Source organism: Danio rerio, chromosome 14 (genome assembly GCF_049306965.1).
Source record: "Danio rerio strain Tuebingen ecotype United States chromosome 14, GRCz12tu, whole genome shotgun sequence".
In the NCBI taxonomy this organism is placed as follows: Eukaryota; Metazoa; Chordata; class Actinopteri; order Cypriniformes; family Danionidae; genus Danio; species Danio rerio.
The window spans coordinates 53,066,519-53,091,297 of NC_133189.1; the positions used below are offsets into that span (position 1 = coordinate 53,066,519).

Consider the following 24,779-nt stretch of genomic DNA (forward strand, 5'->3'; position numbering starts at 1 on the left):
TCAACCGTTGTTTAGAAAGAGTAGATGGTGTTCAATTCACCTTTTGAATTAGCAAGGCATACTGTATCTAATATGTGACCACAAAGTTGGACAACAAAAACACTTTAATAGAGAGATGTATACACTTTCTGGGAGCTGAATAAAAATAAGCTCTCCATTAATGTATGTTTTGTTAGAATTTGACTATGAACTAATCACTACTTTGAACTATAGACTGCAAAAAATGCCTTTCTTGGATTTCTTTGTATTTTTTCTAGACTAAATATCTAAAAACTCTTAGGTCAATAAGTATTTTAAGAAAGTAATGTTAATTAATAACATCAAAATTAAGTGAGTTTTTTCTTAAAAATAATCTTCCAGTGGTGTAAGCAAAACAATCTTATGTCAAAAGGAAAAAAAAGCATATTTTTTCTTACCCCACTGATTTAAGATTTTGTTTTAGATATTTGGAGTAGAAACAGTGCAAAGAATTTCAAGTAAGAATTTTACATTTTGTTTTTTAATATTGAGCAAATCACCTTTGAACTTGCCAAATTAGGATCTTAATCAGAGAATATTAATAATACAGAATTAAGTTCTGATATATTTACAGCGAGAAAGTTACAAACTGTGTTCATGGAAGACGATCTTTGCTTTGAATTGTAATGATTTTTGGTAATAAAAAAAATTTAAAAAATTTGACCCATAATGTGAACTTTTGGCTATTGCATAAGACAAGAATTGTGATCCAAAAAACAGCAAGGCTATTACTAAACAATTTGTTACAATAACAATACATAAATAATAATCGATTCAAACAAACAAACAAACAAACAAACAAACAAACAAACAAACAAACAAACAAACAATAAATAAATAAATAAATAAATAAATAAATAAATAAATAAATAAATAAATAAATATCAAAAATAGCCACCAGAGTTTCTCTGGATTTACATTTAAGCTATGTGCTTGAGTAAAATGTAATTTTTTGTTTTATTCGGCAAACGACTAATGACAATACTTCCGTTAAAAATGGAAATATGTTTGTCAAGTTTTAAACAGGTTTCTAATTATGTTTAGACAACATAATACCAAAAAATAGGAAATTTAATTTAATTTAATTTTTCTGACTTTCATAAAAAATATATAACAATTGTTAAAATATTTGCATTTTACTCAAACCCATGTCTATAAATCCAATAAATCAGGAGAAACTTCATTTTTTTTCACTTAAAAATTCAAGTAGTCTCTTCATTTTTTCCATATAAGTTTATTTATAATAAATTGTAGACTGTCAAAAATTTGATGCTGCTTTACATTTTTAAGTAGAATCAAATTTACTTCATACAGTAAGTCATTTTAACTTACAACAATTAAAAGAACTTAAAAATAAAGAAAAAATCTAGTTATAATTTGTAAATTAAAAAAAAATTAAAGCTGATTAACTTTCTAAAATAAGTTACGTTCATAAATATATAAAATACGTTTTCATGACATTTTAATCACATACATTTTTCAATATAATTAAAGTTTATTATTATAAGATAATATATGTATAGTTCCAAATCAAAAGATAAAAACAAGAAAAATAAATATTAAAGAAAAAAAAAACTATATAAATTGTAAATTTAAGTAAATTAAGTAAATTTATTATTTTAAAAATAATAAATTGTTACTTATAATATAATATAATATAATATAATATAATATAATATAATATAATATAATATAATATAATATAATATAATATAATATAATATAATATGCTCACTAGCCACTTTATTAGGTACACCTGTACAACTGCTCGGTAACCCAAATTTCTAATATGTCAATCACATGGCAGCAACTCAATGCATTTAGGCATGTAGACATGATCAAGATGATCTGCTGTAGTTCAAACCGAACATCAGAATGGGGAAGCAAGCTGATTTAAGTGACTTTGAATGTGGCACGGCTGTTGGTGCCACACGGGCTGGTCTGAGTATTTCAGAAACTGCTGATCTACTAGGATTTTCACACACAACCATCTACAGGATTTACAGAAAATGGTCTGAAAAAGAGAAAATATCCAGTGAGCGGCAGTTCTATGGGTGGAAATGCCTTGGTGGTGTAATGGTACCACATAAATACCACATATATACCACAAAACCACACCTTACCCTAGGATTGTTGCTGACCATGTCCATCCCTTTATGACCACAGTGTACCCATCTTCTGATGGCTACCTCCAGCAGGATAACGTGCCATGTCATAAAGCGTGAATCATCTCAGATTGTTTTTTTGAACATGACAATGAGTTCACTGTACTCAAATGGCCTCCAAAGTCACCCGAACTCAATCCAATTGAGCACCTTTGGGATGTGGTGCAACGGGAGATTGGTATCATGGATGTGCAGCCGACAAATCCGCAGCAATCGTGTGATGCTATTATGTCAATATGGAGCAAAATCTCTGAGGTACATTTCCTGTAGCTTGCTGAATCTATGCCACGAAGGATTAAGGCAGTTCTGAAGACGAAAGGGGGTCCAACCCAGTACTAGTGAGGTGTACCTATTAAAGTGGCCAGTATATATAATACAATATAATAACACAATAAAGTTTAAATTGTTTAAGCATGAGGAAAACCAAGTATGCATGTAACAAAGCACTTTCATGCAGGCAAAACACACCAATGACATAAAGCACTTTGTTTATGAAACAGCCTGTGACTGAGAACACAGTCAGACAACACAATGCAATGATGGAAATGGTCTGATTTAAGGTCAAACGGTAAGCAATCCCATTTTCTTCCTCCCTTGAAGAAGCGTAGCAGACGAGAGCAGAATTTCTGGCTGTGCTACTAATGATGACACTCCATTTAGCAGGATCCTAAACCCAACGAGCGTCTCCAACACATCAAGACACCAAGTGCAAAATAATGGCTCACAGTTTTCGGCAGTAGCCAGCTGGCTGCTTCTGTTCTCTCACTTTGAATATTGTTTCGAGTTTGCCAAGTTAAATAGTGAAAGACTGCTAGGCCAGTAGATGATAGATGATCATTTAGCACCTGTACGGCTTCAGAATACGTTATACCTGCAATCAATTCATGCAGATCTTTTCTAATGAATGCAGAAGAGTCACCAGGCTGCAATGACCTGGTTAACTTGACATTAAAGCAACGTTTGGAAAGAAAATGTTCAGATTGAGCTCTACTGAGAAAATCTGTGGAATGTTTTCAATTAGCAGAGCATAATGTTTGACCCTTCCTTCAAACACGATAGAAAATAACTGGAGTATTTACAACTGAACCCTTTGAGTTAAAGCATTATGGGGAGTTTTGAAACAGAAATGCATAATTCATGTCTTTTTTAAAGCACCTATGAAAGGGTGGAGTATGTAATTTTTAACGCTTCTGAAGTATAAAATAAGTCATAATATAATATAATATAATATAATATAATATAATATAATATAATATAATATAATATAATATAATATAATATAATATAATAAAACATAATATAATATAATATAATATAATATAATATAATATAATATAATATAATATAATATAATATAATAAAACATAATATAATATAATATAATATAATATAATATAATATAATATAATATAATATAATATAATATAATATAATATAATATAATCATGTTTTTACTGCCAAATTTTCTGCAGTTATCCAATGATCATTGTTTCTGCTTTGCCATAACAAGAGGAAACATCTGATAGTGTCTTCACTAAGATAAGAGTAACTGTGAATGTTGGAGACTGGCAAGAGGTGGAAGGAAGACTGCTTTCTTTTAAAACACCTGGGGCCTCATGTACTAAGACTTGCGTGGAAATCATACTAAACATTGCGTACGCAAAAAGCTGTAAATGTGCGTACGCAGAAAAAAATTCAGACGTATGAAACACTGCGTACACCGAATCTCACGCATATTCTTTTGTACATCAGAATGAACGTGAAACTGAGCGCAACATGCACGAGCGCAAACCCCCCCCCCCCCCCCCCMATATATATATATATATATATATATATATATATATATATATATATATATATATATATATATATATATATATATATATATATATATTTATATATATTATTTTTAAATAGAGGCTTGAATCTTTGTTTTAATATATAATATAAAAGTAAATATACTGACATTGACAAAATTGTTGGCATAATCTTTAATTTTATCCAGGCCATTTTCATTAGCTTTTTTAAAAACAATTTCACATACTTTGAGTATCTTGGACTGCAGTAAGTTGCAGTTAGTTTTAGATGTTTAAAAGTGATATTTTAGAAAATAATGTATACAATTTAAGCATTTCTGTCTCCATATTTGTATATTAATCAAAACTAAGCAGGAATCCTTTACGTATTTACATTTCTGCTGAACGCAAGCATTCATTTCACTTTGCAACACAATATTGCATCACACAGACGGTTTAATGCATACATTAATAATAAGAAATAAATTGTGCCAACAGATTTCAAAATAAGAAAAAGTCAAATGTGGGTTTAGTATCCTGCTTTGTACACTCTCAGAAATAAAGGCACGTGAGCTGTCACTGAGGTGGTACCTTTTCAAAAGAAACATGTTTGGACTTAAAAACTACATATTTGTACCTCAAAAGTATATATTAGTACCTAAAAATTTTAAAAGGAACACTTTTGTACTTTTTAGGTACTAATATGTACCCTTGAGGTATTAATATGGATCATATAGGTACAAATTTGTAGCTTTTAAAAAGGTACCACCCCAGTGACAGCTCACGTACCTTTATTTCTGAGAGTGTACATGTGCGCAAAATGACAATGAGTTCAACACCAACCAATAACATGTAATGATCAACAATACGACCATCTAAACTGAACCAATTCGAGAGAAAAAAAGGCCCGACTGTGCCTGATGAGAACGCCTTACCTGGGCTCCTGACGGCCCCACCTTTTGCAGCTAAGAGAATGTTTAACAAGACAGTGAAGTACAGACCAAGCAGTGCTGTGCAGCTGGAATTTCATTTTCTGAGCAGAAAATCATTTGTGATCCAGTTTGTTAAGCAACATCAACTGATTTCAAACTCATGCCATCTGCTTTCGATTATCCGGCAGTGAACTGCTAACAATGTAATTAGCCGTGCATTTTCTGACTCACAGACAAAAGACTTTCCTTTTGGAAATTTCTGGTGTTTATGAAGTATTGAAATGGCTGTTTGTTTTAACAAATTCATTTAGGACACCAATACTTATTTTGAAGCCTATGTAAATAGGAAGTTGCTGAACTTTTATTTGAGTATATTGATGTACTTCTAACTGAAACTGAATATTGAGTAGGGGGCGGAGCTTTTATGTTGTGCATTATTCCCTTGTAGCAAACTAAAGCTAGTCACACTGGGCTTTTCCTCCCATAGACTCCCATTCATACGCACGCAAATGCGTCAGACCGGAAACGCAGGGTCATGCGTCAAATTTCGCAGGTTGCTGCGGTGCAAAGTTCAAGCTTGGTGAACTCTGACCTGCGAAAACGAATCACTTGACTGCGTGAGACCAATCGAGGATCAAAACATGACCTCTCTGTACAGAAATGTAAAACATGGAGCAATCGCTCCCTTTTTAAATGTCTAATAATCTTGTTTAATCCCGCCCCTTTTCGCAGCGCCGCATGACAGAATATCGCACACACAAACTCTAGTGTGGCCGTAGCTTAACTGTGAGAGGGGCGTGGCTAAGAAGATTGTGGCTAAAGCATCAAACTGACATCATCAGAAGGAGCCAATCCAAACACAGATGCTCAGACTTTGATTGAAGATTTCCAAACTTTTTTTTTTCAGTGGATTAACTTACATCATTTGTTCACCTAAAGAATAACAATGTGCGCTAGCAAAATAAACATTGTAACTTTGATTTCACTTTAAGACTGGTTAACTGTTGATAATCCTTATCGATTAATCGATTATGGGCTGAATTAAAAGCTACTAGCGATACTATGCCTGGAGAAGCTGAACGGGGTATTTTTTTACAGACTAATGATTAGGGATGTCCCGATCCGATATTGATATCGGAAATCGGTCCAATATCAGTCCAAAAAGCTATATCGGACTGCGTTAAAAATCTCAGATATAAGCAGTTCGATGCACTCTTAATGTTGTGATTGACAGTGGGGTTGTCTCCGCTGGCGATCACTTCCTGTAGTTTGTGTCGATTGCTAGTGGGGTTTCCTATATGGAAGACTGCCGCTGGGTGAACTCCAAATCCCAGAAACCCCTGCGCTCATCAACACTGATAACAGCTGACAATACACCGGACACTTGCACACAGACACAGCTGCTGCTCATTTACACTGATTAAATGGACTATATATACACCTCTCATTCATTTATTCATTAATTCGGGGTCGAGTCTTGTTGTTTCCATGAACATTACAAAGTATTTTGCTGGTTTGTCTTCCCTTGTTTGATCCTCGCTCTTTAAGTTTGTTCATCCCTGTCTGCAGCCTCTCTTTGATCATCTGCCAGTGTTTATAAGTACGACTCTGGATTGCCTTTATGCACCTGTTTGCCCCTGTATTGACCTTTGCTTTACTGTCCTTCCTATTAAAACTTGCATTTGGATCCGCAAGTCTGCTCCCAGTGTCTCCCTCGTTACACTTAATTCCGTTACAGCGTGCAAAACCCACGTTATCACAACACTGTTTGCTAGGCTAGGGAAAGTTACAGAAACATTTCTCCTGCTCTGAAAGTTCCAATGAGCAGAGTGGCCATTGATTTCAATTTTTTCATATGTTGGATCTGTCCATATTTGAACTAATGTTGGGATAATGTTAAAGTAATGTTTAAGAAAGCCAGCAAGTCTTAAAGCAGGGATGGGCAAACTTGATCTTCGAGGGCCGGTGTCCCTGCAGAGTTTTGTTCCAACACTAGTCAAACACACCTGAACATGCTAATCAGTGTCTTTAAGATCACAAGAAATCTACAAGCAGGTGTGTTTGATTAGGGTTGGAGCTAAACTGTGCAGGACACCGGCCCTCCAGGACCGAGTTTGCCCACCCCTGTCTTAAAGTGTACATTAAAAATATTTAGTTCGGGTGAGGATGTTTGCATTTTGAGTGTCATTTGCATATCCAGTCCTGGTAATCACCCTAAAGTAGACTCATCTTGCATTAATAGAGTTAACAATTAATCAATATACAGTAATATGTATTATTTGATTTTTTTAAACGCAGACTGTTCTATAATTATTAATCATTTTTGGCGATTGAAATCCTATGCATGGACTATATACATGAACTGAAATCAGCTGATGTGCTTTCAAAACCTGTTTTTTTTTTTCTTGTTCTTAAAGACTTGTTGACTCAAAAATGAAATTACTTTCATCAAGTACTTACCCTCCTGTAAACACATATGACTTTTTTCCTCACAGAACACAAAGAATGTCTGTTAATAAACATATTGTTAATAAATCAGTAATGAATACTTCAAACCAATTTAAGGGGATAGTTCACTCAAAAATGAAAATGTCCAGTTCATTTACTCACACACAGGTCATCAAAAAAAAATAAAATAAATAAATAAATAAATATATATATATATATATATATATATATATATATATATATATATATATATATATATATATATATATATATTAGACTTTATTTCTTCAGTACAGCATTAAAGAAGATTTTGAGCTGAATCTGTGGTTTTTGGTGATACATACATACTTTATATGTGGTTTTTTTATATGAGTATTTACAGTGACTGTATAGGCTATTTTTGTCCATTCGCATCCCGTCCCGCTGTGCCCTCTTGGCGGCATAATCGCAAACTGTGGTCATACCTAAAAAACACGTTCTTACTCCCATAGAGCGGCTGTGGGAGAAGGCATGGCGGTCATGCTCGTACTAAAGTGTCACCTACTGTGATGGCAGAGAATGGTGACAGCTTTTTTAGATTCAAAATGAACACATACAAATGAGTCCACTGCAATAACCATGACTCCTGATGACACACTGAGGTCTTGTGAAGCGAAATGATCGAAATTGAACATTATTTACAATATTATTAGCTTCAATCCACAGCTTGGCCAAACAGTTCTCGGTGAGTGTGCGACTGTAGTATCATTGTAGTCCAATCGCTTTGGTGAGAACATTGTAAGAGTGTGCTTAACCAGGAAATCAGCTGACACAGTTTGTTGATATATATTGGTGATTGCATTACTGGATCTCGTGCTTTAATCATTAAAATATGGTTGAGGAACTTATCTGTTTAGTTTGGCTTTTTAATATTAATATTAAAATAGTTTTGTTTTGGCGTGAGCAGCAGTTTTACGAGAGAACTGCAGACTTCTCTTCGCCCAGACACTGCCTCCAGCTCCTCTGGGGGGATCCTGAGGGGTTCCCATGCCAGCAGAGGGACATAGTCCCTCCAGGGTGTCCTGGGTCTTCCCCAAGGCCTCCTCCCTGTGGGACATGCCTGGAAAACCTCCCTAGGTAGGTTTCCAGGAGGCATCCGAAACAGATGCCTGAGCCACCTCAGCTGACTTCTCTCGATGTGGAGGAGCAGCAGCTCTACTCCGAGCTCCTCCTGGGTGACAGAGCACCTCACCCTATCCACAAGGCCTGCCACCCTGCGAAGGAAACTCATTTCAGGACGCTTGTATGCTTTGTATTGTAACTCGTCCATGAACAGCCACCTTATCATGGTGGAGGGGTTTGAGTGCCTGAGTGATCCTAAAAGCTATTGGAGACTAATTCCCCTGGTAGGGTCTCCCAAGGCAAAAAGGTCTTAGGTCAGACTAAGTGTGGCTAAAAAACTTTTTATGAGTACAATAACATCAAGAACCATGATGTCGCCACATATGTCGCAGCCGGGGCCCCACCTAGGAGCCAGGCCTGGGGTTGGGGCTCGTATGCAAGCGCCTGCTGGCCGGGTATTTTCCCACAGAACCCGGCGGGGCTTACGCCTGGTTTATACTTCTGCGTCAAGTGATTGGCATGACCCACGGTGCATGCAATGCACGTAGATGTGCATTCATACTTCTGCATGCTGTTTCTGTTGCTCTGCAACAGCACTCCCGAAACGCTAGTTGGCAGTGAGGTGTAAATGTTCCCCTGTGTAGAGTTTCTTCGCTGGTGTTAATGTACACTTCCTTAATATACAAGTAGTTCAAACCTGCTTATTTTGAGGCAGGAACCGGCTGACATACAACAACTTTAACCATGAGGTAAACACAAAACAAAACTTTCCATCCGGAGCTCCTTCACGGGACTTCACACTTGTGAACAATCGCTCCATCGGGCTCATGCCACTCTCGATCCGACCCACACACGTCAGCGCTACCAAGCCGACCAATCACAGAGCTTGCGCTACACGTCGTTGCGACGTGTAGTTAAATTTTTTGAGAGGTGTGCGTCAGCAACGCGGATGGCGAGGGCAATGCTTCCACGCAAACATATATATATATATATATATATATATATATATATATATATATATACACACTAGATATCGCATAGGGACCCTGAGCATGCGTCAATAGCACCGCCACATTGGTACAGTGCTCCCAGGACAAATGTCATTCAACCGCACTAGTCAAGACAGTGTTATTACGTGAAGATGCAGGACTTTAGCGCTGTCTACGGGTGTAGTAACGAGCAAACAAAGAAAACAAAGCACAAAGGCAGAACATTTCATAGGTAATATTAATTTTTTTTTCTGTTTTTGTATGTTCTGAACTTCTGTGCTAATCAGGTAACGTTATTGATGATAACAGTCACTTACTGCATTCACCATACGGCAAAGCAGCTCCAACTCTCACTTAACACTCGGCTTATGCTAGTTTTGTTGAATAAAATCAGCAAACAATGCAAAAGAAATATGACAACGAGATGTTGCGCTGCCAGAAACTTGTATTATTGTCGGCTAACGTTAGTGAAAGAGTCGTTCGGGGGATTCATTCACAAACGAATCGCTCCTCCGTCAGTATGAGAAGTGAAAGCAGGAGAGGAGGTGTGTTTCAGGACACAGATTAGATTAAATTTAACAGGGAGGGTGAACAGTACATTTCTGTACACACAAACACAAGCTTTTTGTCAGGAATGCTTGTGCGGTCACTGATCCATCAATGTAGAAAAGTGATGTAAAATTATAATTTTCGTAATTAGAAAAAAAATTACATACTAACATCCAGGAAAACTCCCGATCATAGATATATGTGTATATGTGTATATCTCTGGCTTTGGATGGCCACAGTCCTCCACTGTACCTTGGTCCCGCATTCATTTCAAAGGAGCGCTACCCTGTAGCAAGATGGCGGCGCTATTGACGCATTTCTTCCAATAGACAACAATAGGCCAGGCGACATCTAGTGTACATATCAATGCCACGCAAAGGCTGCGCCATAGCATATGCGTGCGCTTGAGCAACGTGGGACCATCGTCCAGCAGGCCCGCTACCTGCAGCGGGAGCCATAAGGGGCCGGTGCTTTGTGGAACCGTTGGTGGTCGAAGGTTATGACCACGACAACCCGATCATTAAGCACTCCCAGTATATGAAACACCAAAATCCATACATCTACTGAAGAAAGAAAAGCATGTACATCTTGGATGACCTATCGGTGAGTACATTGACAGGGATTTTTTGGGTGAACTAATCAGTCAGTCGGTAAATGGTGATTTCAATTTCAGTCTGTACAGCCTGCATTGCCTTCGAAAACCTGGAATAAAGTGCACGAGTCATTCGGACCACTTTTTTATAATACTTGAATGGCGTTTCTGTAAAGCCTAAAAGCCTGAATGGAGATTTTTGTTCAGAGTCCTTCATCTTTTGTGTTCCCCAGGAGAAAGGAAGCCATATGAGTTTAACCTCCAGTCAAACAGTCACATTTCTGTTCCTTTAAGCTTGTTTTTTTCTCCTCCATCTCGACACGTACAGATATCACAACTCATTCACTTAACACAAAGTACGGTGTTACATTCATAATGCATTATTAGCATGTATAACGTACGTCAAACTGGGTCTACGGCGAGCCCAGCGACCACAAATGCTGATTGTTATGGCAAGCTGATGGTTGTCAAGGGAGAATTATACATGCTGGTAGTGATTTTTTTTTTTCAATCTCATAATAATAATGCATTATTTGAATGAAAAGCCACTGAAGGGAGGACTCACCGCTGTGCACATCATGTATCCGGCTCCGAAGTCAAAGCGACACTGTTCGTTCATGGAGTAATCCTCTCCGGGCAGCTGTGGAAGCTTCTCCCATGTGTGCTCGAACGGGTCATCCCGAAGACAATCATATGAGCTACAGAGACAGATTGAGGAGGTGTATTACCATACTAGTCCAGACTGTGTGTGTATGTACAGTTAAAGTCAAATTTATTTGCCCTCCTGTGATTTTTGTTTTTTCTTCAATCAGGGGTTGCCACAGCGGAATCAACCGCCAACGCATCCAGCATATGTTTAACGCAGCGGATGGCCTTCCAGCTGTAACCCATCACTGGGAAATACCTTACTCTCTCATTCACATACATACAGTGGACAATTTAGCTTACCCAATTCACTTATAGCACATGTGTTTGGACTATTGGAGAAACCAGAGCACCTGGAGGAAACCCAAGCGAACATGGGAGAACATGCAAACTCCACACATAAATGCCAACTGACCCAGCCGAAACCCTAACCAGCAACCTTCTTGCTTTGAGGCAACAGCGCCACCCACTGCGCCATTGTGTCGCACAACTTTTCACAGTGTTTTCTTCTGGAGAATGTCTTGTTTGTTTAATTTAAGCTAGAAATAAAGCAGTTGTTAGGGTGCTTTCACACCTGTGAATCGATTCAGTTGTTCTGAAACAGAGATTACAATTGTTACATTGTTGCTCTTTGCTATTGGAGCGGTTCGCTTTCACACTGCAAAGTTTCTAATTAGACCAAAAGAGCTAAAACAAGTCACGTGTGAGTAAACTCTCCTCACATTGGTCAGAGTGTCAGGGTTTATTTTGCAGCGTCCCGCTAAGCTGTCAGGAGAGGTGGTGGATTGATGGTGATTGACAGGGTGTGCACGTGCGATGTGTCTGAGGAGAGACGCGGTGGGGAGGGGTGAGAAGGGTGCGCGACGATCATCACTCGTTTGCGGGCATCCAGAGACTCGCGAAACTTCCCGCCATACTCATAATTCTCTCTTCATATAGCCGTAAGCCTATTACATATCCATAAAACACTGTGATATAACTGCGCTCGGATCGGATCGCTTTCTCACTGTAATCGAACCGATCCAGGGTTCGTTTTAATCGAGCCGAGACCACCTTGATCAAGCAATCTCAGAGCGATTACTTTGGCGCGGAACAGAGCGCGATTGCCCTGTTCACATATGCCAAACGAACCGCGCTAACTGGGCAAACGAGACACGTTCCAAAACACAAGTGTATGTGTGAAAGCACCCTTAATGTTTTTAAAAACCATTTTGAGGGCAATATTACTAGCACCCTTGTTTACAGAAACAAGCCACTGTTAAACAATGACTTGCCTAATTAATCTAGTTAAGCCTTTAAATTGCACTTTAAGCTATGTACTTGTGTCTTGAGAAATATCTAGCAAAGATAACATAAAATTATTAGCTCTCCTGAGTTATTACCCCCCCCCCCCTGTTTATTTCCCCCCCAATTTCTGTTTAACGAAGAGATATTTTTCAACACATTTTTAAACATAATAGTTTTCATAACTCATCTCTAATAACTGATTCATTTTATCTTTGCCATGATGACAGCACATAATATTTCACTAGATATTTTTCAAAATACTAGTATTCAGTCTAAAGTGACATGTAAAAGCTTAACTAGGCAGACCCCCTAGTTTTTCACAATTTTTTTTGTGATTTTTTTCTGATAAAAATGACAGATTTTGTGGTGGTAATTCGCAGATAGTCGCAGACAATTTTGCAATTAAAAGAAATATATATATTTATATAAATTGTTATATACTATATATATATCTTATTAGGTAGCCTACTATGTTACTATGTTAAGAGCAGGCCCGTGCAGAGACCGTCCAAAGGGCATGTGCAGGATAACATTTTTGAAGAGCGCGATCAGGTTGTTGCGCTCATACTGAAGAGCGGTGTTATCGCGTGCGTACTGATCAGCTGTGTTGTTGCGCGCGTACTCACGAGAGGTGTTGTCGCGCGCCTACTGAAGGGCGGGACCGAGGGTGTGCCGCGTCGCGGGGGCACTTTTGATCATTTTGGAAGGGCACTTTCTAACCAAGACTAAAAAGGGCATGTGCACTGCACAGGTTGAGCCCTATGTGTGCACGTGCCTGGTTAGGAGTGCAATCTGACACAATGACACAAATCATAAAACTAAAGCTTTTAGTCTCTTGTTAAGACAAGATCTAAAACAGATCTAAAACAGTAGGGATTAAGCCAAAGGAAAGCTGTATAACTCTTATTTTTATTCACGATCTTACTTTCTCTCATATTTCCCTCCCCGGAGCATTTAACATCATGTACCTCACTCAGGATATGCGTTAATACCTGTCGTAATGCACCTAAAACACGAATTGCCATAAAACTTGACAATGGCAGGGAAGCGTTTTCTCTCGTTAACTGCAAGAAAAGAGTTGCAGCGAAGTGCAACGAAAACATTTATCGATTTGACAAACCATAATACCAGCCATACATGTAAAATAATCTCCTTCAATTTGGTCACGTCCAGCAGCCATCATCCTTGATCTCCATCATTGTAATCTGCTTGCATTTTTGTCTGGTCCATTGCTCCATTTGTTAGATGTTTGCTCACACTTTCTTTTGCAGTCTGAAGTGCGTCAAACGCACAAAATACCGAATTCGAGCATAGTCATTTGCTCAATTTGGCACCACAGGATGTCAAATCGCAACTTTACGTTGACTTCACATGTAAATCATTGCGTGGATATATATATATATATATATATATATATATATATATATATATATATATATATATATATATATATGTATAAATATATATATACAGTATATCCAGCACTCACTGCAGGTATCGGCCCAGTTCCTGTTGACTGCAGCGGGACCAGTGGAACCGGTGGAAAGCAGCCTGCACCAGCGGGGCCATGATGCTCCCCATCTGCACCTCATCTCCACAGCGGTTCCCCTGCCCGTCATGCTCCATTCCCAACCTATAACACACATATATCAACCTAAAACTTTTATTGATGCCATTTTTTATATTTTAAGAATGTCAGGCTTCACTGATGGTAAATACTAGAAGCATGATTTCTATCTGACAGATAATTTAGCAACTATTGCAAACACGAGTGTCAATGTGCCCATTTAAAACCTGTACAATGTTTTTTTCAGAGACAATGATAAGATTTGCTCAGAAATACCTGTCAGCACCTTGTCAATTTATGGATGAAAAGAGAAACGGAACTGGTTGTAAAGAAAAAGAGATTGTAATCTTGATCAACAAGAACGTCCCATTAATGCCCTCACATTTAGCAACAAATAGATTGGAAATCATTTCAGATTTTGTATTATTATTGATGATAAATGATAAAACTTTTGAAATTAAATCTCTGTCATATGCCATTTTGAGGATACACTTTACTTTTGAGGTCCATACATTTTATTCATAGATTTTAAAGGTATGTTACCTAGTAACATGTATGTTACAGTCCTCATTCTTGTGCACTATAGTAAATAAACACATTTCTAGTATTGCTTGAAATACTTGAATATACATGAAATAAATGCAAATATACACTCACCGGCCACTTTATTAGGTACACATTACTAGTACTGGGTTGGACCCTCTTTTTCCTTCAGAACTTCCTTTATCCTTCGTAACATAGATTCAACAAAGTACTGTAAATATTCCTCAGAGATTCTGGTCTATATTAACATGGTTGCTGCAGATTTGTCGCATCCATGATGCAATTTCTTCCCCATTCTGATGCTCAGTTTGAACTGTAGCAGATTGTCTTGATCATGTCTACATACCTAAATGCATTGAGTTGCTGCCATGTGATTGGCTGATTAGAAATTTGCATTAACGAGCAGGTGTATCTAATAAAGTGGCCGGTGAGTGTACAAATACATTTAAATAATTAGTAGTAAGTGCATTTAACAGGGACAATGAATTATAATATCGCTAAAATTCCCCATCAGCCAATGCTCAATCATTAAGGCATCTAGTCAAAGGCTAATTGGCAGCTCTAGACACTGGTTAGGCTTTTTATACAACAATACAACAGTAAAAAAATCTTTAAATTATCTTTTGAATAGATAGAATTGAATAATAATATCTTTTGACTGATGTTTACTATAGTTTATAGCAAGAGCTGTTAAAATTATATTATATTTTATCTTATTCTCCAGAATAAACAAACTGCAGATTACATGAACATTATCATATCAAAGTATTAACATATTGAATATCTGTATATACCATATCGAAATCGGCCCAGAGAAGGACTTATTTATTGGTTACCTGTAATAAAAATACATTTCATATCTTGTATCCCTAGCAAATACACATTTATGTCCTACTACTTCAATCATTGGAAGCGTGTGTCAGCCTACACTTTTGTGAAACCACAAAAAGGTACCACAACATACTATACGTTTCACTGCAGTTTAAAGGTAAAATTAACTATTTAAAGGGATAGTTCACCCCAAAAATCACAATTTACTTACTATTTACACACCTTAAAGTGGTTCCAAACATAGACTTTCTTTCCTCTGTTAAACACACAAAAAATACAGATTTGAGAAAGCTGAAAACCTGTAACCATTGACTTCCATAGTATAGGAAAAACAAATAGAAGTCAATGGTTACCAGTCTACAGCATTCTTCAAAATATCTCCTCCTGTGTTTAACAGAAGTAAGTTAGTCAAACAGGTCTGGAAAGGGTGAATAAATGATGAGTGGATATTCATTTTTGAGTGAAATATCACTTTAAAAGTATCTTGCAGAAAGATATTTGACAGGATGTAAAAATATTTAAAAAATATGACAGGAATTTTGAACATCCAATAAGAATCAAAGACCAGATCTAACTGTTGCATAAATTAAGTTTAATTTCTGATAAATAATGATCTTATAACACGACACAACGAACTCAGACAGTAAACTAATAGCGCGTTTTTTTTATCTCCAAGCGTAGTAGTGCTTTGTTTTGGTGAACTTTCCCTTTAAGAGTATCTTGCAGTAAGAGTAGCGACAAAGTCACTAGTGTTTATAAATTATGACTGCTATTTTGAACATACAGTCAGAATCAAAGACCAGATGTAACTGTTGCATAATTTAAGTTTATTTTCTGATAATGATCTTATAACACGACACAATGACCTCAGATGGTAAACTAATACCGCTTTTTGTATCTCCAAGCGTAGTAGCGCTTTGTTTAGGTTAAACTATCCCTTTAAAAGTATCTTGCAGTAAGAGTAACTGCAAAAGTCACTAGTGTTTACAAATAATCACTGCTATTTTGAACATCCAATCAGAATCAAAGACCAGATCTAACTGTTTCATAAATTAGGTTTAGTTTATGATAAATAATGATCTTATACCACGACACAATGAACTCAGATGGTAAACTAATACCGCATTTTGTTTCTCCAAGCGTATAGTAGTGCTTTGTTTTGGTGAACTATCACTTTAAGAGTATCTTGCAGTTAGAGTAGTGGCAAAGTCACTAGTGTTTATAAATAATGACTGCTATTTTGAACATCTAATCAGAATCAAAGAGCAGATCTAACTGTTTCATAAATTAAGTTTAGTTTCTGATAAATAATGATCTTATAACACGACACAACGACCTCAGAAAGGTAAACTAAAATTATGTTTTGTATCTCCAAGCATAGAAGTGCTTTGTTTTGGTGAACTATCACTTTAAGAGTATCTTGCAGTAAGAGTAACTGCAAAAATTACTAGTGTTTACAAATTATGACAGCTATTTTGAACGTCCAATCAGGATCAAAGTCCGGATCTAGCTATTGAATAAATTTATTTAAATTTATTAAGTTTAGTTTATGATAAATAATGATCTTATAACGAGACCTCAGATGGTAAACTATACTGCTTTTTGTTTCTCCAAGCATATAACTGCTTTGTTTTGGTTGAACTGTCCTGAATACTGAAAAGTATCTTGCCGTAAGCACATGTTTACAAATTATGACTGCTCTTTTGAACATCCAATCAGAAACAAAGACCAGATCTAACTGTTGCATGAATGTAAAAGTAGACTGATAACTATCGGGCTGCAATAGAAACTCACACATGGCCGGTTTCGTGCGCCACCACAAACGCAGAAGAGAAACCGTCCTCATGGTTGAGAGTGCAGCTCCGCACAGGATGACACATGCCTGTGACTGGAGCGTAACCTAAAAACACACAAGAAAACCAGACTGAATGTGTCCTCCTCACATCCACATCATCCATTCACACTAATATATCCCACTCATCTGACAAATGCCTGAGGTCAAGGCTACAGCAAGATGGTGTGCTTTTTAAAGCCTCGGTGTGTATTTTACCTTGCATTCCTGTGGGCCCGAACTCTTGGCGCGTGAGAAAGATGGCATGATCGTGGTATTCTTTATCATTAGTGTCTTTCCTCTGCTGTTCGAAAGCCCAGCGACACACATTCTCCAGACTCTGAGAAGGATTGCCCAGCTCAATGAGGCTCGTGGACTGAAACACACACATGAGACGGATGTTACGTTACACTCAATGATACATTCAGAAATTAATTTAGGCTTCTGATTTCTATAACAATGCAATTCCGGAACAATAAAACGTAATAAATGTTGATCCCACTTTATATTAAGTGTCCTTAACTACTATGTACTTACACCAAAAAAATAAATACAATGTACTTACTGTGTTTATAATGTATTTGAGAACACTTGTGGTGCTTTTGAGTTAGAATAGAGGTTGGGTTATGGAAATGTTTGGTGGCATGGGTAGGTTTAAGGGTAGGTTAAGGTGTAAGGAATGGTCAACAGTGTATTTACAAATGTAATTACAAAAGTTAATTACAGATGTAATTACATACATGTATTTAATCAAGCATAAATACACAGTAAATACATGTATTTACACAATAAGAACATTGTAACAAACTATCAATTCCTATGTAAGTACATATTAGTTAAGGCCACTTAATATAAAGTGGGACCTAAATGTTTTACTACCTGTAATATTTACCACATCTGGCCGGCAAATATGTGTAAGAAATGGTCACACTTTACAATAAAGCATCATTAGTTATCGCCAGTGCTGGGGAGGTTACTTTGGAAATGTAATAGATTACAGATTACAAATTACCCTATTAAAAATGTAATAAGTAGTGTACCTTTCAATTACTTTCTAAAAGTAAAGTAACTGTTTACATCTGATTACTTTTTGATTACTTTTAAGTTTCTAATGGATATTTTCAACGAAATCATTTTCAAGCATTTATCCCTAGCAGGTTTGACCTTACAGCTCTGTTTACTGCTGGAATTTCAACATCTCTCATCACTTGAATTAAGATTATATTAATAAAATTTTTAAAGTACAGCCACCACAAAACCATTGCAATCAGAATCAGAATCAGTTTTATTGCCAAGTGTGCTTCACACACTCTCAGAGAGTTTGTTTTGGCTGCAGAAGCTTCCAGTGTACATTAAGTGACAAGAGAAAACCCAAAATAAATATGAAAAAAGATGATAAACATTAAACGGAGATGCAGTTAGTCCAGAAATCTGGATGTTGAGTTGTGTGTACAGATTTGTTATAATTATACAGGTTATACAGTGCTGTGTACAAATGCGAATGGAGAAAGTATTGCATTGTGTATTGATATAAGGTGCTTGCAACCCAAGCTCATTCTGAAAACATAGTCCCGCGGACGTTTCTGGAGATAGAGGAATACGTCCCGGGGGGTACGTACGGCCGCGTTTATTTTTTTCAAGCGAACGCTGCGGGGCGGTGTGACGCGGTTTCCTTTCACGCTTGCCTTACCTCCTTGTGGAGGGCTTCCCTGCTGCAACCCGTTTGTCCACTCAGCTCACCGGGTACGTCGGTAGGCTTGAGATGCAGAGAGGAGTCGACCACGGTGGCCGGTTTCGAGTCCGGGGAAGAGCGGTTCCAGCAATCAGGTAAGACAAAAACAGAATCCCAAAAATTAAGTGAACGAGTTTCGTGACAGGGTGAGAACCCGGCGAAATCCGAAAACGCGGTAGAAAAAAATTAGGGCTTTTATTTTTTTGGACGGCTTTTGTAAACTGTTGCTTGGTTTAGGGAAGCGAGCGGGCGGGCGGGCGGGCGGGTCAATCGGTGAAATTGGTTGGGTTCAGGGAAGGAGGAGAGCGAGTCGGCCGATTGGCCGGTCGCGCAGTCAATCATCCGGTCAGTCAGACAGCAGCCTCTGGTGGGTTCACGCGAGAACAGCGCGGGCGCGAACCGCGCTCGCGAGAGGCATCTGAGGTGCAGGTAGTGAAGTGGGTTTTGCCAGCCCTTTTACTCACTCTGGAAGAGTACAGTATTACTAGTATAACCAGACTTTATAACCAAAAACGTTTACTGTTGTTACAAAATCTAAATTTGAATTAGTTATGCAGGGTGATTTTTGTGGCATTTGCAATTAAAAAAACATCTAAGCTATTTTTGCCATTTTCATTGTTAAATCGAAGCCATTTAAATACAAGCCAATCATATCTTAGTGATCAATAAAACTGCCAATGAAACATATGAGGCAGAATTGTTCAGTTCAATTATTTACTGCAATTAATATGCTCCAAACAGAAACAAATTATAGTATGAGTAACAGCAAAAACAAAAAATCCAAAGGTGTTACACATATAAAACACTATAGTAATTTATGGTAAAGAGAAATATTTAGGAATAAGCATTATATATATATATATATATATATATATATATATATATATATATATATATATATATATATATATATATATTTACAACTCTTCATTCATGAATTACACTACTTAATGTAGCATTATTAGTAACTATCATGAACTAATAGTAATTACCATTGTATACTTTAGCCTTTACTACAGTAAGCTATATATACACCTCCTCTCCCTCGGTCATCTTTTTATGGAGTCAATCTAGGGCCATTGATACTTGCAAAATAAAAGAAAGTTTTGCAAAGAAAATATAAAGTAAAATAGCAAATAGCAAAAAAATAAATAAATAAATGCGAACTTCCAAAAATCACAAAGCCAAAATTAATTTTTGAGAAATAAAAATTAATTTTGCAAACAAAATTAAAGAACTGCAAAGGGAAATTTCAGTTTTGAGAAATAAAAATGAAGTTTGCAAATAAAAAAGAACTTCGAATAAAAATTAAGCAGTGCAAAACAAATAAAATATTTGCAATTAAAAAACAACTATATATATTTGCAAAACATTTTTATAGCATTGCCTTTACAAAACCAATTTAAAGTTGAAGTCAGAATTATTAGCCCCCCTTAGATTTTTTTTTTTTTTTTTTTTTTTTTAATATTTCCCAAATGATGTCTGATAATGTTTTTTCTTCTGGAGAAAGTTTCATTTGTTTTATTTTGGCTTGAAAAAAGCAGTTTTTATTTTTTAAGGACCTAATTTTTTAAAGGTCAATATTATTAGGCCTTTAAGCTTTTTTTTTTCGACTGTCTTCAGAACAGACCATCGTAATACAAAAACTTGCCTAATTACCCTAACCTGCCTAGTTAACCTAATTAGCCTAGTGAAGCCTTTAAATGTCACTTTAAGCTGTATAGAAGTGTCTTAAACATATAAAGTCATACATTATTTACTGTCATCATGGCAAACATAAAATAAATCAGTTATTAGAAATGAGTTATTAAAACTAGTATGATTGGAAATGTGTTGAAAAATTCTCCATTAAACAGAAATTGGGGAAAAAATAAACAGGGGGGCTAATAATTCTGACTTCAACTGTGTGCATGTATGTATATATATATATATATATATATATATATATATATATATATATATATATATATATATATATATATATATATATATATATATATATAATTTTTTACAGTGTTTTATATGACTCCAAGCAGAATTCTGGAAGACAGCACATGAGCAACGTTTACTCTGCTTTGACATATTTTTTATCGCCTGAAATAACTGCATGGAAAAGGCTATTATTCTTCTAAAACTTGCCATTTTTGTTACACCGCATAAAGAATGTCATAAGAATTTGGACAGGATGGTGGGAAACATTTTAAAGTAAGTATTTCCAAAGTTTGAGGTCAACACGGTTTTTTTTTTTTAAATGATCACCATTATATTTGTTTCATGCTACTGCAAGACGTTTCCGATGAACACCAAGTCTGCAACTGATCAAATATAGAGTTAAATATAATTATTATTACAATTAAAATAACTTTAGTTTCCGTCTTCTAAAATGTTTAAAAATAGTTTGATACATTTAAAAAAATCAATGATGAATTATAGGATTTTAACTCTTTAATAGCCAAATTCATAAATGATGTCACTGATTTGCTGAAAAAGAAAAACACACAAAATGACGCATTTTTAATATAAAAAGTAATTGTGAACTGGATTTTTTTAAATCCATGAATTTTCTTAAAACATTTAGTAGATTTGATCAGGACTGAGGTTGATTAACAGATTTATGTAAATATAAATGAAAAAAAATATGAATCTCATGCATTTTTAGAGTAGTTTAATTTAGTGGATGTTTTCATACCGAATATAACAGAAGGGTAGTAAATTCGCATATAGTTTATCGTTGAGTTTTTTTTTTTTAATTCAAAGCATTTTCTAAAAATATGAGTCAAAATAAAATTCATTTATTTATTTTCTTGTCGGCTTAGTCCCTTTATTAACCAGGGGTCGCCACAGCGGAATGAACTGCCAACTTATCCAACCCAATTCACCTGTACCTGTATCATTGGACTGTGGGGGAAACCAAAGCACCCGGAGGAAACCCACGCGAATGCAGGGAGAACATGCAAACTCCACACAGAAACACACAGAAACATCAACTGAGCCAAAGTTCGACCCAGCGACCTTCTTGTTGTGAGGCGACAGCACTACCTACTGCGCCACTGCTTCGCCCAAAATAAAATTTGTTACCAAAAATCATTCTGCTAACTGAAACAGAGCAGGTTATTGCCAATCACCCAAGAGTGGATGAAAACATCCCCAATAAGGGTTAAACAAACTGTCACCTTGGAATTATAAGATTCTGTCTGCGTTCTGAATGATTCTAAGATATTGAGCTTGAACGTTTTTGCATTCCATATAGCAAACAGATGTGTGTAACATTTGTTTTTTTAAATAAAAAGTCTTAAAATGTAAACAACTTATCAAAACACATACCATAATGTAAATAAAGTGTCATTTAATAAGAATGTGTCAATAACTCAAGTTTGACAAAAATGTCAGATAGAACCTTATAATTCTAAGGTGACGAAGCGTAAACACTGCTCTTTTGACTAATTTATTTAACATTTATTTATTCAATTATTTATTAACGTCTACCCCTACCCCAACCCTCCCAGCAATGTATATATTTTAATTATTGTTGTTCATTGTCACAAAAATGATGCAATACTGCTGTGAGTATCCGCAGCTGTCTGCCATCTATAATTTAGCCTTTTCCCCCTGCAATCTGCGCTGAGAGATGAACGTATGCGGAGAAACATCCAGACAGGAATGCGCACGGCTGTGTTTTGATGACGTGGCCACGAAAGCCATGGAAGTAGGAGATCCTTTCCAGATGCGTGTCCTGGAAGTGCCTCTCTATTTCCCCCCAGCGCCTCAAGGTCATGAACTCTGAAAACCACACTGCACTTTCGTCCTCCTCCAGTAGAGGGAGCCTTCAGCATTGCAGATTACTGCTGGAAGTCTGAGCGTGCTGGAAAATAACTCAACTCAGCGCTCTCAATACTGTAGTCTCTCATTACACTTTATTTACTGGAGACTGATGATGCACAAGCAGCTCTGTGTAAACTAGTCTAGAGCATGATTCATCCTCAGTTATTTTCATATGACTTCTTGAGGTTGTTGTGAAGGGTGTTTCCCAGAATTCCCCACACAGGATTCTCATTCTCACTAGTTTTATCATTATTACTATTATAATTAATAATAATTAATCAAGCATTTTGCTATTCTTTATCTTCCAACCACATCTGTCTATTTTTAAAATTATTATTATAATTAGTATACATTATTATTATTATTATTAAAACATATTATTATTATTATTATTATTATTAATAATAATAAAAATGTCATCATTAGTCTTTTTCGTCACCTGTCAACCTCCTTCTCCTCATCAGTACTGTTATTATTATTACTACTATTATTGTTATAACAATAATAATAATAATAATAATAATACAATTTTTATTATTATTGATATTATTATTAGACCTATTTATTATATCCCAACCTCCTCCTCCTCATTATTACTGTTATTATTATTATTATTATTATTATTATTAATATTAATATTTATTATTTTTTGACATTATTAATATTATTATTATTATTATTATTATTATTTATTGTTATTATTATTATTATTATTATTATTATTACTATTATTATTTTTATTGTTGTTATTATTATAATTGTCATTATTGTTATTATTACTATTATAATTTTTATTAATGTCATTATTATTATTATTATTATTACTATTTATTTTATAAGGCAAAGCAAGTTTATTTATATAGCACATTTTGAACTCAATGGTAATTCAAAGCTTTACACAAACAAAAATAAAAAGAAACAAATAATAAAAAATAGAGAATTAAAAACAAATAAAAATGTGTTAAAACAGGTTTAAAATTAATGTTATAAAATAAAACTACTATATGGCTGCAATATGGCTGTATATCAGCACTGATGTGAGATTTGTGTTGGCTCGAGGCCACAAGCAGAGTGCTTTAGTGTCCCACCAGTGACGATAAACAGCCACATCGCACTGCTAAGAGTGTGATATTGCGTTTATACAACAGTTTGACAGCATAATCGTGTAAATAAAGATAAAATCAAACATGGAGAGTCTAAAAATCCTTTTGTATGAGGAACTACTTTCTTCCACCGTTTTTTCAAATATGTAGCTGATGTCAGAACACGATTGCTAATTTCACCAACGTCATTTTAGAGCTAGTATTTGAATGATTCTCTAGTGTAATGTCTAAAGTGATGACAAAAAGTTATGTTGCTCACATTTTAAGATTACAAGGCTGAACTACATGAAATGCCATCAGTCTACAGAGATTTCCTAGTATTTATCTGTTGCAATCAGGAGATCACAATAATTAACCCAGAAAAGCCAAAGCAAACTCTACCAGATTACTTACATATTTTATAATGATTTGATCAGTTGTGGTTTGAAACTTGCACTGACAAAATGCTGTTTTTATCCCCTAAGGACTTATTATACGGTCTTTGTCGCCATCTTGTTGGAAAACGTCAACCGTTTTTGCTTTGCTTAGTATGACAGGCCGATGCACTGAAACTTGGAAATTATAAATATTTAAAATAGGAACTATATTTATAAATAAACTGTATATTGCAATCTAAACAACTACATTCTCGCCCCAAAATCCTCAAAAATACATTATGTTGTCCATAAGCTGCAATATTTGTCAAACTGTAGTGAATTTATTGATCTGTCACTCTATGTGGGCGGAGTAATACACAAAGGTGAGGAGGCTGTACAAGGTCTGATATTGCAGCATATCCCACAACTATCAGCAAATCAGATTTGAGAACCAGACAGAACTGTTGTATAT

At 35.8% G+C, this 24,779-nt stretch overlaps 1 protein-coding gene across 6 annotated transcripts in view; it reads right to left on the reverse strand.

Annotated features, from left to right (window-relative positions):
• Positions 1-24,779, reverse strand: part of LOC101884594 (A disintegrin and metalloproteinase with thrombospondin motifs 2) — a 467,863-nt gene that overhangs the window by 43,956 nt on the left and 399,128 nt on the right. For 3 of the 6 annotated variants that reach the window (XM_073922289.1, XM_073922287.1, XM_073922286.1), the window contains 4 exons: positions 17,514-17,670; positions 17,258-17,363; positions 14,012-14,155; positions 11,156-11,288 (listed from right to left, as the gene is read on the reverse strand). In XM_073922289.1, coding sequence (XP_073778390.1) covers positions 11,156-11,288; positions 14,012-14,155; positions 17,258-17,363; positions 17,514-17,670 — 540 coding nt within the window. Of the gene's footprint in view, positions 1-4,914; positions 4,945-11,155; positions 11,289-14,011; positions 14,156-17,257; positions 17,364-17,513; positions 17,671-18,984; positions 19,393-24,779 lie in introns of those variants that run through there. The other 3 variants (XM_073922290.1, XM_073922285.1, XM_073922291.1) reach the window with 3 other exon arrangements.